Source organism: Anomaloglossus baeobatrachus, chromosome 3, assembly GCF_048569485.1.
Source record: "Anomaloglossus baeobatrachus isolate aAnoBae1 chromosome 3, aAnoBae1.hap1, whole genome shotgun sequence".
In the NCBI taxonomy this organism is placed as follows: Eukaryota; Metazoa; Chordata; class Amphibia; order Anura; family Aromobatidae; genus Anomaloglossus; species Anomaloglossus baeobatrachus.
The window spans coordinates 11049513-11062216 of NC_134355.1; the positions used below are offsets into that span (position 1 = coordinate 11049513).

The 12704-nt window shown below is 50.7% G+C and overlaps 1 protein-coding gene across 1 annotated transcript in view; it reads left to right on the forward strand.

The window, feature by feature from the left end:
• The window catches only part of DNAH8 (dynein axonemal heavy chain 8), a 593387-nt gene that overhangs the window by 386577 nt on the left and 194106 nt on the right, over positions 1-12704 (forward strand). The window contains exons 55-57 of the mRNA XM_075338922.1: positions 8069-8282; positions 10797-10906; positions 12214-12377. Coding sequence (XP_075195037.1) covers positions 8069-8282; positions 10797-10906; positions 12214-12377 — 488 coding nt within the window. The remainder of the gene's footprint in view (positions 1-8068; positions 8283-10796; positions 10907-12213; positions 12378-12704) is intronic.

Genomic DNA, 12704 nt, shown 5'->3' on the forward strand with positions numbered 1-12704 from the left:
GAAGGAGTGGTGATCCCTGTCCCCCCTCAGGAACGAGGGCGAGGGTTTGTACTCCAATCTCTTTGTGGCTCCAAAAATGGACGGTTCCTTCCGTACTGTTCTGGTTCTGAAACTGCTCAACGAGCATGCGAACGCCAGGCGGTTCCGGATGGGATCCCTCCGATCCGTCATTGCCTTAATGTCTCGAGGAGACTTCCTTGCCTCAACAGACATCAAAGATGCCTATCTCCACGTGCCAATTGCTACGGAGCACCAACGTTTTCTACGTTTTGTGATAGGAGACGAACATCTTCTGTTCGTAGCTCTGCCATTCAGTCTGGCGACAGCCCCACGGGTGTGCACCAAGGTCATGGCAGCAGTGGTAGCAGTCTTGCACTCTCACGGACATCCGGTGATCCCGTACTTGGACGATCTACTCGTCAAAGCACCCTCCCTCGAGGCATGCCAACGCAGCCTGAATGTTACGCTGGAGACTCTCCAGACTTTCGGGTGGATCATCAATTTGGCAAGGTCAAATCTGTCTCCGACTCAATCACTAACGTATCTCGGCATGGAGTTTCATACTCTATCAGCCATAGTGAAGCTTCCGCTGAACCAGCAGCGTTCACTGCGGACAGAGGTGCAGTCTCTCCTTCAAGGCCAGTCGCACCCCTTAAGGCGCCTCATGCACTTCCTAAGGAAGATGGTGGCAGCCATCGAGGCAGTTCTCTTTGCGCAGTTTCATCTGCGCCAACGGCAATGGGACATTCTCCGCCAATGGGATGGGCAGTCAACCTCCCTGGACGGGAAGTCTCCCTTTCCCTGACGGCCGAGGACTCTCTGCAATAGTGGCTTATTCCCACCTCATTGTCATAGCCCCCATCCTGGGCAGTGGTCACGACAGATACGAGTCTGTCAGGGTGGGGAGCAGTTTGTCTCCGCCACATGGCTCAGGGGACGTGGACTCAGCAGGAGTCCACCCTTCAGTTCGATGTGCTGGAAATCGGGGCAGGGTATCTTACCCTATTAGCTTTCCAGAAGTGGCTAGAAAGGGAGCAGATCCGAATCCAGTCGGACATCTCCACAGCGGTGGCATACATCAACCACCAAGGAGGGACACGCAGTCAGCAGCCTTCCAGGAAGTCCGGCGAATCCTCATGTGGGTGGAGGACACAGCATCCACCATATCCGCAGTTCACATCCCGGGCGTAGAAAACTGGGAAGCAGACTTCCTCAGTCGCCAGGGCATGGACGCGGGGGAATGGTCCCTTCACCCGGACGTGTTTCAGGAAATCTGTTGCCGCTGGGGGGTGCCGGACGTCGACCTAATGGCGTCTCGGCACACCAACAAGGTCCCGGCATTTATGGCACGATCGCGCGATCACAGAGCTCTGGCGGCAGACGCCTTAGTGCAAGATTGGTCGCAGTTCCGGCTCACATATGTGTTTCCACCTCTGGCACTCTTGCCCAGAGTACTGCGCAAAAATCAGATCCGATTGCAGCCGCGTCATACTCGTCGCACCAGACTGGCCGAGGAGATCGTGGTACCCGGATCTGTGGCATCTCACGGTCGGCCGACCGGGGTCACTACCAGACCGACCAGACTTACTGTCTCAAGGGCCGTTTTTCCATCGGAATTCTGCGGCCCTGAACCTGACTGTGTGGCTTTTGTGTCCTGGATCCTAGCGTCTTCAGGATTATCCCAAGGGGTCGTTGCCACCATGAGACAGGCTAGGAAGCCCACGTCTGCTAAGATCTACCACAGAACGTGGAAGATTTTCTTAATCTGGTGCTCTACTCAGGGAGTGTCTCCCTGGCCATTTGCATTGCCTATCTTTCTTTCCTTCCTACAATAGGAGTTAGAAAAGGGCTTGTCGCTAGACTCCCTCAAAGGGCAAGTCTCAGCACTATCCGTGTTTTTTTCAGAAGCGTCTCTAGCACGTTTTTCTAAGGTGCGCACGTTCCCGCAGGGGGTTTGTCATATCGTACCCCCGTACAAGCGGCCGTTGGATCCATGGGATCTGAACAGGGTTCTAGTTGCTCTCCAGAAGCCGCCTTTCGAGCCTCTGAAGGAAGTTTCCTTTTCTCGCCTGTCACAGAAGGTGGCGTTTCTCGTTGCGATCACATCGCTTCGGCGAGTGTCTGAGCTGGCAGCTCTGTCATCCAAGGCTCCCTTCCTGGTGTTTCACCAGGACAAGGTAGTGCTGCGCATCATTCCGGAGTTTCTCCCTAAGGTCGTATCCTCGTTTCATCTTAATCAGGATATCTCCTTACCGTCCTTTTGCACTCATCCGGTTCACCGGTATGAGAATGATTTACGTTTGCTAGATCTGGTGAGAGCACTCAGAATCTACATTTCCCGCACGGCGCCCGTACGCCGTTCCGATGCCCTTGTCGCTGGTACGCGCAAGAGGTTGCAGGCTTCTAAAGCCACCCTGGCTCGATGGATCAAAGAACCAATTCTGGAAGCCTACCGTTCTGCAGGGCTTCCGGTTCTTTCAGGGCTGAAAGCCCATTCAACCAGAGCCGTGAGTGCGTCCTGGGCGCTACGACACCAGGCTTCGGCTCAACAGGTGTGCCAGGCAGCTACCTGGTCGAGTCTGCACACTTTCACCAAACATTATCAGGTGCATACCTATGCTTCGGCGGATGCCAGCTTAGGTAGAAGAGTCCTGCAGGCGGCAGTGACATCCCCGTAGGGGAGGGCTGTTTTGCAGCTCTAACATGAGGTATCTCTTTACCCACCCAGGGACAGCTTTTGGACGTCCCAATCGTCTGGGTCTCCCAATAGAGCGCTGAAGAAGAAGGGAATTTTGTTACTTACCGTAAATTCCTTTTCTTCTAGCTCTTATTGGGAGACCCAGCACCCGCCCTGTTGTCCTTCGGGATTTCTTGGTTGTTTGCGGGTACACATGTTGTTCATGTTGAACGGTTTTTCAGTTCTCCGACGTTATTCGGAGTTAATTTGTTTAAACCAGTTATTGGCTTCCTCCTTCTTGCTTTGGCACTAAAACTGGAGAACCCGTGATACCACGGGGGGGTATAGCCAGAAGGGGAGGGGCCTTGCACTTTTTAGTGTAGTGCTTTGTGTGGCCTCCGGAGGGCAGTAGCTATACCCCAATCGTCTGGGTCTCCCAATAAGAGCTAGAAGAAAAGGAATTTACGGTAAGTAACAAAATTCCCTTCTCCTCTCTGCTGCACTAAGCCACCGCTGGACCTAAACAATAATTCGCTGTAAAATAATAAAATAGATAATTGACATAACTGACAATGCGTTGTGTGACATGTCCAATATTCCAGCTTCTTTCTTCTGCGAATGCCTCAAAGCTGTCATTCTCTCAACATCAGGTGGGAAGAATGCCAGCTTCCAGTCATGCGCAGGAAAAAGAAGAAGCCAGACTGCTGGACTGATGTCATGCATCGCAAGTTCACAATGTAAGTTATTTATTTGATTTTTTTACTGCTAATTACCATTGTTTCAGTCCAGTTGTGGCTTTATACAGCAGGGAGGAGCATTCCTTGCTGTACTAAGTGAACATTGGAGCGATTGATCTGTCAATGGCCCTTTAAACATATTGTACGGCTCTCGCGGAATTATATTTCAAAATATGTGGCGTTTACGGCACTCTTAGCCAAAAAGGTTCCTGACCCCTGGCTTATAGAGACCGCTATTGATGAGCTGAATGATGCTATTTCTCTTTTTTTTGTGAAATCTTCATGGCGGCTCCTTGATTTGAACCAGTCACCTTTCACTTGAGAATCAACCTAATAACACACTGAGCTATTGGGGAACGTGAGAACATATTGTAATTTGTAGTATGCAGGAAGAAAAAAAAGCAAAACAGTAACAATGCAGTGACCTGACAAGAATCTGTATAACTAATCATCTGCTAAATATCTTCAAGTCATATTTATGTATGAGAAGCCAAGATAATGGTCTATAACAGTCATGGCGAACCTTTTACAGGCCGAGTGCCCAAACTGTAGCCCTAAACCCATTTTTTTTTCCGAAGTGCCAACCAATCCTATTATGTAAATAATTGATTGTAACCTTACCTTTGCCATCTTCTCTTCAGCAGGGGGCATCACGCTCATGCTTACCACACATTGAAGCTGAGCCCCTGCCCTTTCCAGACACAGCAGTTGGATTATTCCTTCTGGAATAAAATTTGCAGCATATTAGAGATTTTAGCATAGAATGTAATCAGATGTCATCCTGTAATCCACATCTACATTTCAAAGTCTGAACATCTTGAAATCCCATAAAGATGTACGAGTTGCTCCCCGCCCCCCTTCATTGTGTAGTTCTGTCCCCCTTCCTGGCCACTTCCTGGTAAACATCACCCCCATCCTGATATATATTTCCTACATTCTGGTATATTTGTCCACATCCTGGTAAATGTACCCCATTCCTGGTAAATGTACCCCATTCCTGGTAAATGTACCCCATCATTGTAAATGTATCCCATCCTGGAATGTTCCCCCATGCTGTTAAATGACCCCATCCTGGTATATGTACCTCATCCAGGCATGTTCCTTTATCCTGGTAAATGTCCCCTTTCCTGGTAAATGTACCCCATCCTGGTAAATGTCACCCTTCCTGCTAAATGTTCCCCATCCTGGCATGTTCATGTACCTCCATCCTGGCATGTTTCCCCCCCATCCTTTCATGTTTCCCCCCATTCAGGTAAATGTATCCCCCCATCCTGGTAAATGTATCCCCCATACTGGTAAATATACCCCTTCCTGGCATGTTTCCCTTCCTGCTAAATGTACCCCATCCTGGCTTGTTTCCCCCCATCCTTGCAGTCATGTTTACCCCCCATCCTTGCAGTCATGTTTCCCCCATCTTTGCAGCCATCTTTCCCCCATCTTTGCAGCCATCTTTCCCCCATCTTTGCAGCCATCTTTCCCCCATCTTTGCAGCCATCTTTCCCCCATCTTTGCAGCCATCTTTCCCCCATCTTTGCAGCCATGTTTCCCCCATCTTTGCAGCCGTTTCTCTCCCTCTTTGCAAATTTCTCTCCCTCTTTGCACGTTTCCCCCATCTTTGCAGCCATGTTTGCCCCATGCTCCCATGTTTGCCCCATGCTCTGTATGCCCTGTGCTCTGTATGCCCTGTGCTCTGTTTGCCTTGTGCTCTGTTTGCCTTGTGCTCTGTTTGTATATGCCCCGTGCTCCCATGTTTGCCCCGTGCTCTGTTTGTATATGCCCCGTGCTCTGCCCCATGCTGGCTCTGTCCCCCGTGCTCCCCATGTTTCCCCCGTGCTCCCCATGTTTCCCCCGTGCTCTCCATGTTCCCCCCCCCCCCGTGCTGGCTCTGTCCCCCATGCTCCCCATGTTTCCCCCGTGCGCTCCATGTTCCCCCCTGTGCTGGCTCTGTCCCCCGTGTGCTCCATGTTCCCCCCTGTGCTGGCTCTGTCCCCTATGCGCTCCATGTTCCCCCCATGCTGGCTCTACCCCCCATGCTCCCCATGTTTCCCCCGTGCGCTCCATGTTCCCCCCCGTGCTGGCTCTGTCCCCCGTGCGCTCCATGTTCCCCCCATGCTGGCTCTGTCCCCCATGCTCCCCATGTTTCCCCCGTGCGCTCCATGTTCCCCCCTGTGCTGGCTCTGTCCCCTGTGCGCTCCATGTTCCCCCCATGCTGGCTCTGTCCCCCATGCTCCCCATGTTTCCCCCGTGCGCTCCATGTTTCCCTCCCGTGCTGGCTCTATCCCCCATGCTCCCCATGTTTCCCCCGTGCGCTCCATGTTCCCCCCTGTGCTGGCTCTGTCCCCTGTGCGCTCCATGTTCCCCCCATGCTGGCTCTGTCCCCCATGCTCCCCATGTTTCCCCCGTGCGCTCCATGTTCCCCTCTGTGCTGGCTCTGTCCCTCATGCGCTCCATGTTCCCCCCTGTGCTGGCTCTGTCCCCCGTGCGCTCCATGTTCCCCCCTGTGCTGGCTCTATCCCCAGTGCGCTCCATGTTCCCCCCATGCTCCCCATGTTTCCCCCGTGCGCTCCATGTTCCCCTCCCGTGCTGGCTCTGTCCCCCATGCTTCCCATGTTTCCCCCGTGCTCGGTATACCCCGTGCTGGCTCTGTCCCCCATGCTTCCCATGTTTCCCCCGTGCTCGGTATACCCCGTGCTGGCTCTGTCCCCCGTGCTCTCCATGTTCCCCCCATGCTGGCTCTGTCCCCCGTGCTCCCCATGTTTCCCCTGTGCTGGCTCTGTCCCCCCACACTTTGGCACAGCCGCGCACACAGCTTAAAAAAAAAACAAAAAAAAAAACTCACTTCTAGCCCCCATCCTCCGCTGCTGCGTCCTCAGTCACTTCAGTTCCCGCGCGGCCAGTCCACAAGACCCCGGCGCCGCCTACTGACGCTCCTCCATCTCCTAGGCAACAGGTCTGCAGCCCAGGAGAGGAGGCGTGTCAGAGCAAGGAGAAATGTCTCCTCTGCTAAACACCACCTTGATCTGCTGGCGCGATCACACCAGCATATCAAAGTGGCTCAGTGTGGCGACAGCGCGCGTGCCAACACAAAGGGCTCTGCGTGCCCTGTCTGGCACGCGTGCCATAGGTTCGCCATCACTGGTCTATAAGATGAAGGTTCTCATGCTCAGAGCTGTGGAGGGCAGTGAGATATGGAAACTGAAAGGCAAAAGTGCTAAACATTGTTAGACTTTTGCTCATCAATGTTTATTAATGAACAGAAATATCTAGTTAAAAATGTACATGTGAACAACTTCACTTTTCTATATATAAATAGATTAAGAAATTAAAATAAAAACATGACGTTCACACACTAAATTCCATAAGAAGGGAAGGCGTTTATTTAATCATAACTGATTTAAAGGATATGGACACCTTTTCTTCCTCAATGAGAAACTAAACAATGTTTAAGATTGTCTTCATTAAAAATGTCCTACTTTTGTAGAATCAGTGCAACTCCATCATATAGCTTGCTGTACTGATGCCACTGAGAGAAGTTCAACAGCACCCGCTCCAGACTGTATTGCTGAGAGGGAACTATCCAGCCCGTATTGCTGGGAAGGAACCATGCAGCCTGTATTGGTGTGAGGGACCCATCCAGCCTGTATTACTAGGAGGGACCCATCCAGTCCATATTACAGCGAGCAAAAGAACCATCCAGCCTGCATTGCTTGGAAGGAACCATCCAACCTGTATTAGAGCAAGAGACCCATCCAGCATGTAATAGGAGGGACCCATCCAGCCCGTATTGCTGGGAGGGAATCATCCAGCCCATATTGCTAGGAGGGACCCATCCAGCCTTTATTGCTGGGAGGGACCCATCCAGCCCATATTACTAGTAGGGACCCATCCAGCCTGTATTGCTGGGAGGGACCCATCCAGCCCGTATTGCTGGGAGGGATCCACCCAGCCCATATTGCTGGAAGGACCCATCCAGCCTGTATTGTAGTGAGGGACCCATCCAGCCTGTATTGTAGTGAGGGACCCATCCAGCCTGTATTGTAGTGAGGGACCCATCCAGCCTGTATTGCAGTGAGGGACCCATCCAGCCTGTATTGCTGGGAGGAACCCATCCAGCCTGTATTGTAGTGAGGGACCCATCCAGCCTGTATTGTAGTGAGGGACCCATCCAGCCTGTATTGCTGGGAGGAACCCATCCAGCCTGTATTGCTGGGAGGAACCCAAGTCTGAAACTAGGAGCAGGTTGTAACCTGCATATGAGGGAATCTGAATTTAAAGGAAGACATTTTTTTTTTCATGTTTTCTTAAAATTCCTAACCTTTATCTAATAAACATTTAAACACATAAAATGAATTGGTCCACAAAAATTATTCCCAGATCGGTAAAGAAATACATTGTAGATTTCTGGATCACCATTATGAACACAATTGACCATTGATGATATAACATAACCTATAGGTGCTCATGGAACTGTGACTTTATCATTAGACATTACATAGGATGAAATATCTTTATAGTGACTTTGTCTCTTCCTAATAAAGTAACACCTCTTGTCCCTCCTGTAATGAATCCCACATTCCGGTCAGATCAGAGGCAGACTGACCCCTCTAGGACCGGCGTTACATTTCATCTGAGCTGATTGTTCCTTTTGCTGCAGACGACAAGTGAAATAATTCGCCAATTGATAGAAGTGAAGGGGCTGTATAACCTGGATAAGCCCGGAGAACTCAAATGTATCGTGGATGTGCAGATCATCGGGGCCATGGTACACCCAGGAGGGGGACGAAACGACATCCCGCAGCGTTTAAAGAGACAGTTCAATATTTTCATGTGTACAGCCCCCTCCGAGGCAGCTATTGATAACTTGTTTGGTAAATCTTATTTCTATTTCACTGTGTTCTCTTAATTTTTATCTGCAATATCCTGACTGACCAGGGAGTATCTTGTGTTTTCATGGTCTCTTGATTACATTCAGAGGCTGGACACCTCCGGAGACAAAAAGTCATAGATTTTTCTGCATAAAACGAGTTGCAGAAAAAAGTGTAACTTTTTGTCTCCAATAGTTATTCAAATGGTTTTTCTAAGTATACAATAAACCCATCATCACTGTAGAAACCGACATTCATACTCGTCTCCGGCATTCATACTCGTTGTCTCCGGCATTCATACTCGTTGTCTCCGGCATTCATACTCGTTGTCTCCGGCATTCATACTCATCTCTGTTATTCATACCTGATAACTCTGGCATTCATACCTGTTGTCTCCGGCATTCATACCCGTTGTCTCCAGCATTCATACTCGTTGTCTCCGGCATTCATACTCGTCTCTGTTATTCATACCTGATGACTCTGGCATTCATATTCGTTGTCTCCAGCATTCATACTTGTTGTCTCCGGCTCTCCGGCGTTCATACTCGTTGTCTCCGGCATTCATACTCGTTGTCTCCGGCGTTCATACTCGTTGTCTCCGGCGTTCATACTCGTTGTCTCCGGCATTCATACTCGTTGTCTCCGGCGTTCATACTCGTTGTCTCCGGCGTTCATACTCATTGTCTCCGGCGTTCATACTTGTTGTCTCCGGCATTCTTACTTGTTGTCTCCGGCATTCATACTCGGCATTCATACCCGTTGTTTCCGGCATTCATACTCGTTGTCTCCGGCGTTCATACTTGTTGTCTCCAGCATTCATACTCGTTGTCTTCGGCGTTCATACTCGTTGTCTCCGGCGTTCATACTCATTGTCTCCGGTGTTCATACTCGTTGTCTCCGGCATTCTTACTTGTTGTCTCCGGCATTCATACTCGGCATTCATACCCGTTGTTTCCGGCATTCATACTCGTTGTCTCCGGCGTTCATACTTGTTGTCTCCAGCATTCATACTCGTTGTCTCCAGCATTCATACTCGTTGTCTCCGGCATTCATACTCGTTGTCTCCGGCGTTCATACTCGTTGTCTCCGGCGTTCATACTCATTGTCTCCGGCGTTCATACTCGTTGTCTCCGGCATTCTTACTTGTTGTCTCCGGCATTCATACTCGGCATTCATACCCGTTGTTTCCGGCATTCATACTCGTTGTCTCCGGCGTTCATACTTGTTGTCTCCAGCATTCATACTCGTTGTCTCCAGCATTCATACTCGTTGTCTCCGCCGGCATTCATACTCGTTGTCTCCGGCATTCATACTCGTTGTCTCCGGCATTCATACTTGTTGTCTCCGGCATTCATACTCGTTGTCTCCGGCATTCATACTCGTCTCTGGCATTCATACTTGTTGTCTCCGGCATTCATACCCGTTGCCTCCGGCATTCATACTCGTTGTCTCCGGCATTCATACTTGCTGTCTCCGGCATTCATACCCGTTTTCTCCGGCATTCATACTTGTTGTCTCCGGCATTCATACTCGTTGTCTCCGGCATTCATACTTGTTGTCTCCGGCATTCATACTCGTTGTCTCCGGCATTCATACTCGTTGTCTCCGGCATTCATACTTGTTGTCTCCGGCATTCATACTTGTTATCTCCGGCATTCATACCCGTTGTCTCCGGCATCCATACTTGTTGTCTCCGGCATTCATACTCGGCATTCATACTCGTTGTCTCCGGCATTCATACCCGTTGTCTCCGGCATTCATACTTGTTGTCTCCGGCATTCATACTCGTTGTCTCCAGCATTCATACTCGTTGTCTCTGGCATTTATACTTGTTGTCTCCGGCATTCATACCCGTTGTCTCCGGCATTCATACTTGTTGTCTCCGGCATTCATACTCGGCATTCATACCCGTTGTCTCCGGCATTCATACTTGTTGTCTCCGGCATTCATACTCGGCATTCATACCCGTTGTCTCCGGCATTCATACTTGTTGTCTCCGGCATTCATACCCGTTGTCTCCGGCATTCATACTTGTTGTCTCCGGCATTCATACCCGTTGTCTCCGGCATTCATACCCGTTGTCTCCGGCATTCATACTCGGCATTCATACTCGTTGTCTCCGGCATTCATACCCGTTGTCTCCGGCATTCATACTTGTTGTCTCCAGCATTCATACTTGTTGTCTCTGGCATTTATACTTGTTGTCTCCGGCATTCATACCCATTGTCTCCGGCATTCATACTCGTTGTCTCCGGCATTCATACTTGTTGTCTCCGGCATTCATACCCATTGTCTCCGGCATTCATACTCGTTGTCTCCGGCATTCATACTTGTTGTCTCCAGCATTCATACTTGTTGTCTCCGGCATTCATACTCGTTGTCTCCGGCATTCATACCCGTTGTCTCCGGCATTCATACTTGTTGTCTCCGGCATTCATACTCGGCATTCATACTCGTTGTCTCCGGCATTCATACTTGTTGTCTCCAGCATTCATACTTGTTGTCTCCCTTTCACAGGAGTGATAGGGTGCGGATACTTTAATGCCGTTAGAAACTTTAAAACGGAAATCTGCAATGTGGTAAAGAAGTTAGTGCCGGCGAGCAGAGCCGTCTGGCAAATGACAAAGGTAAGATACACTGAAAAAAGTCACCTATAGGAAGCATGGACTATAGGTGACATACTGCACATGTGTATATATGTACATGGCTGGAGATTCACAGCTCTTCATCACGCAGATCGCTGTATAATCCACATTAGGCTAAGTTCACACTTCCGCTAAAATGTATCAGTCACAATCCGCTGCTCTGGTAAACAACGGAGTCCGTTTAGCGGATTCCGTTGTTCCCATAGACTTGTATGAGCAGCGGATTGTGACTGATGATGCTGCGTTGCACCCTCCGCCCGACTGATCAGTCGTGGAACGACTGACCGCCGGGCGGGAGGAACGCAGCCTGTAACGTTTTTTGAGCAGCGCGATCCGTCGGATTTCGCTGCGCATGCTCTCTGGCTCCCTGCACACGTGACCGGCTTTGGTTGGTTACCCGATATTTACCCTGGTTACGGTGCAAGGAGCCAGCGCTAAGCGGTGTACGCCCGTAACCAAGGTAAATATCGGGTAACCAAGGTAAACATCGGGTGCTTTGCTGTTACCCGATATTTAGTCTGGTTACGTGTGCAGGGAGGCCGACACTTCCCCGCTCGGCCCCGCACTCCGCACATGTGTGTACACACACACACACACACACACACACACGCACTCACCTGTCCCCAGCCATGCAGACCAGTACTGCCACTGACACCCTCATCTGGCCCCGCTCGGCTCCGCCCCCCGGTCGGCTCCGCCCCCTCCCGCATGTACACACAACACTCACCTGTCCCAACCATGCAGACCGCAGCACTGCCACTGACATCCTCAGCGCCTGGCCCCGCCCCCCCGCTCGGCTCCACCCCCTCCCGCACTCCGCATGTGCACACACACACAAACACTCACTCACACGTACACTCACCTGTCCCAACCATGCAGACCGCAGCACTGCCACTGACATCCTCAGCGCCTGGCCCCGCCCCCCATTCAGCATGTGTATACACACACACACACTCACCTGTCCTGCAGTCCCTGCGGCACTGACGTCCTCAGTGCCACGGCCCCGCTTGGCTCCACTCCCCCCGAACTCCGCCCCCTCGCGCTCCGCCCCCTGCACACAACAGAGTTCGACAAAGACAAATTCTGTTCTGTTCTTTGTCATCCGTTGTACAGCGCATCAGTCACATGCGTCAAGCGACGCATGTGACTGATACAAAACAACGGAAACGTGAACTTAGCCTTACTTGTACTAATGCCATAGGAGTGCAATGCAAGAGTGGCCGGATCTCGTAATTATTAGTGTCCGTTCTGTCCCCCCGATTTAATGCTTGCTTTTCCTTATCTCTCAGGTGAAATTGCTTCCTACACCCTCCAGATGTCACTACATCTTCAGTCTACGAGACCTTTCCCGAATCTGGCAAGGAATGTTAGCAATGAAGGCGGAGGAGTGCACTACTGCTCCCATCCTCCTCGCTCTCTTCAGGCATGAGTGTCAGAGAGTTCTTGCCGACAGGTAATAAACCCGCATTTACCGCTCCCTTTAGGTTAATTTATGAAGCTTTTATTCCATAAGTATCACCCGAAACCTTATCTGTGAATGGATGAAAAAAGCACACTGTTGTAGGAGATGATTTTCTGATCTGAGCAAACCCTAATAGATCGCTGAGTGGGGTGTCTGTGCATGAAGGCTGAGGGGTCGCCAGGTCTGAGCATTACAGGGGCGCTCATACAGGTCAGTGGGTACTGTGCCATGTTCTGGAGCTTTCCCCTGGAGACCCCCCCCAGCTGTGCGGACCCTCTGTGATCTGTTGTCTAATAACTGCACCGAAAATCATTTTTT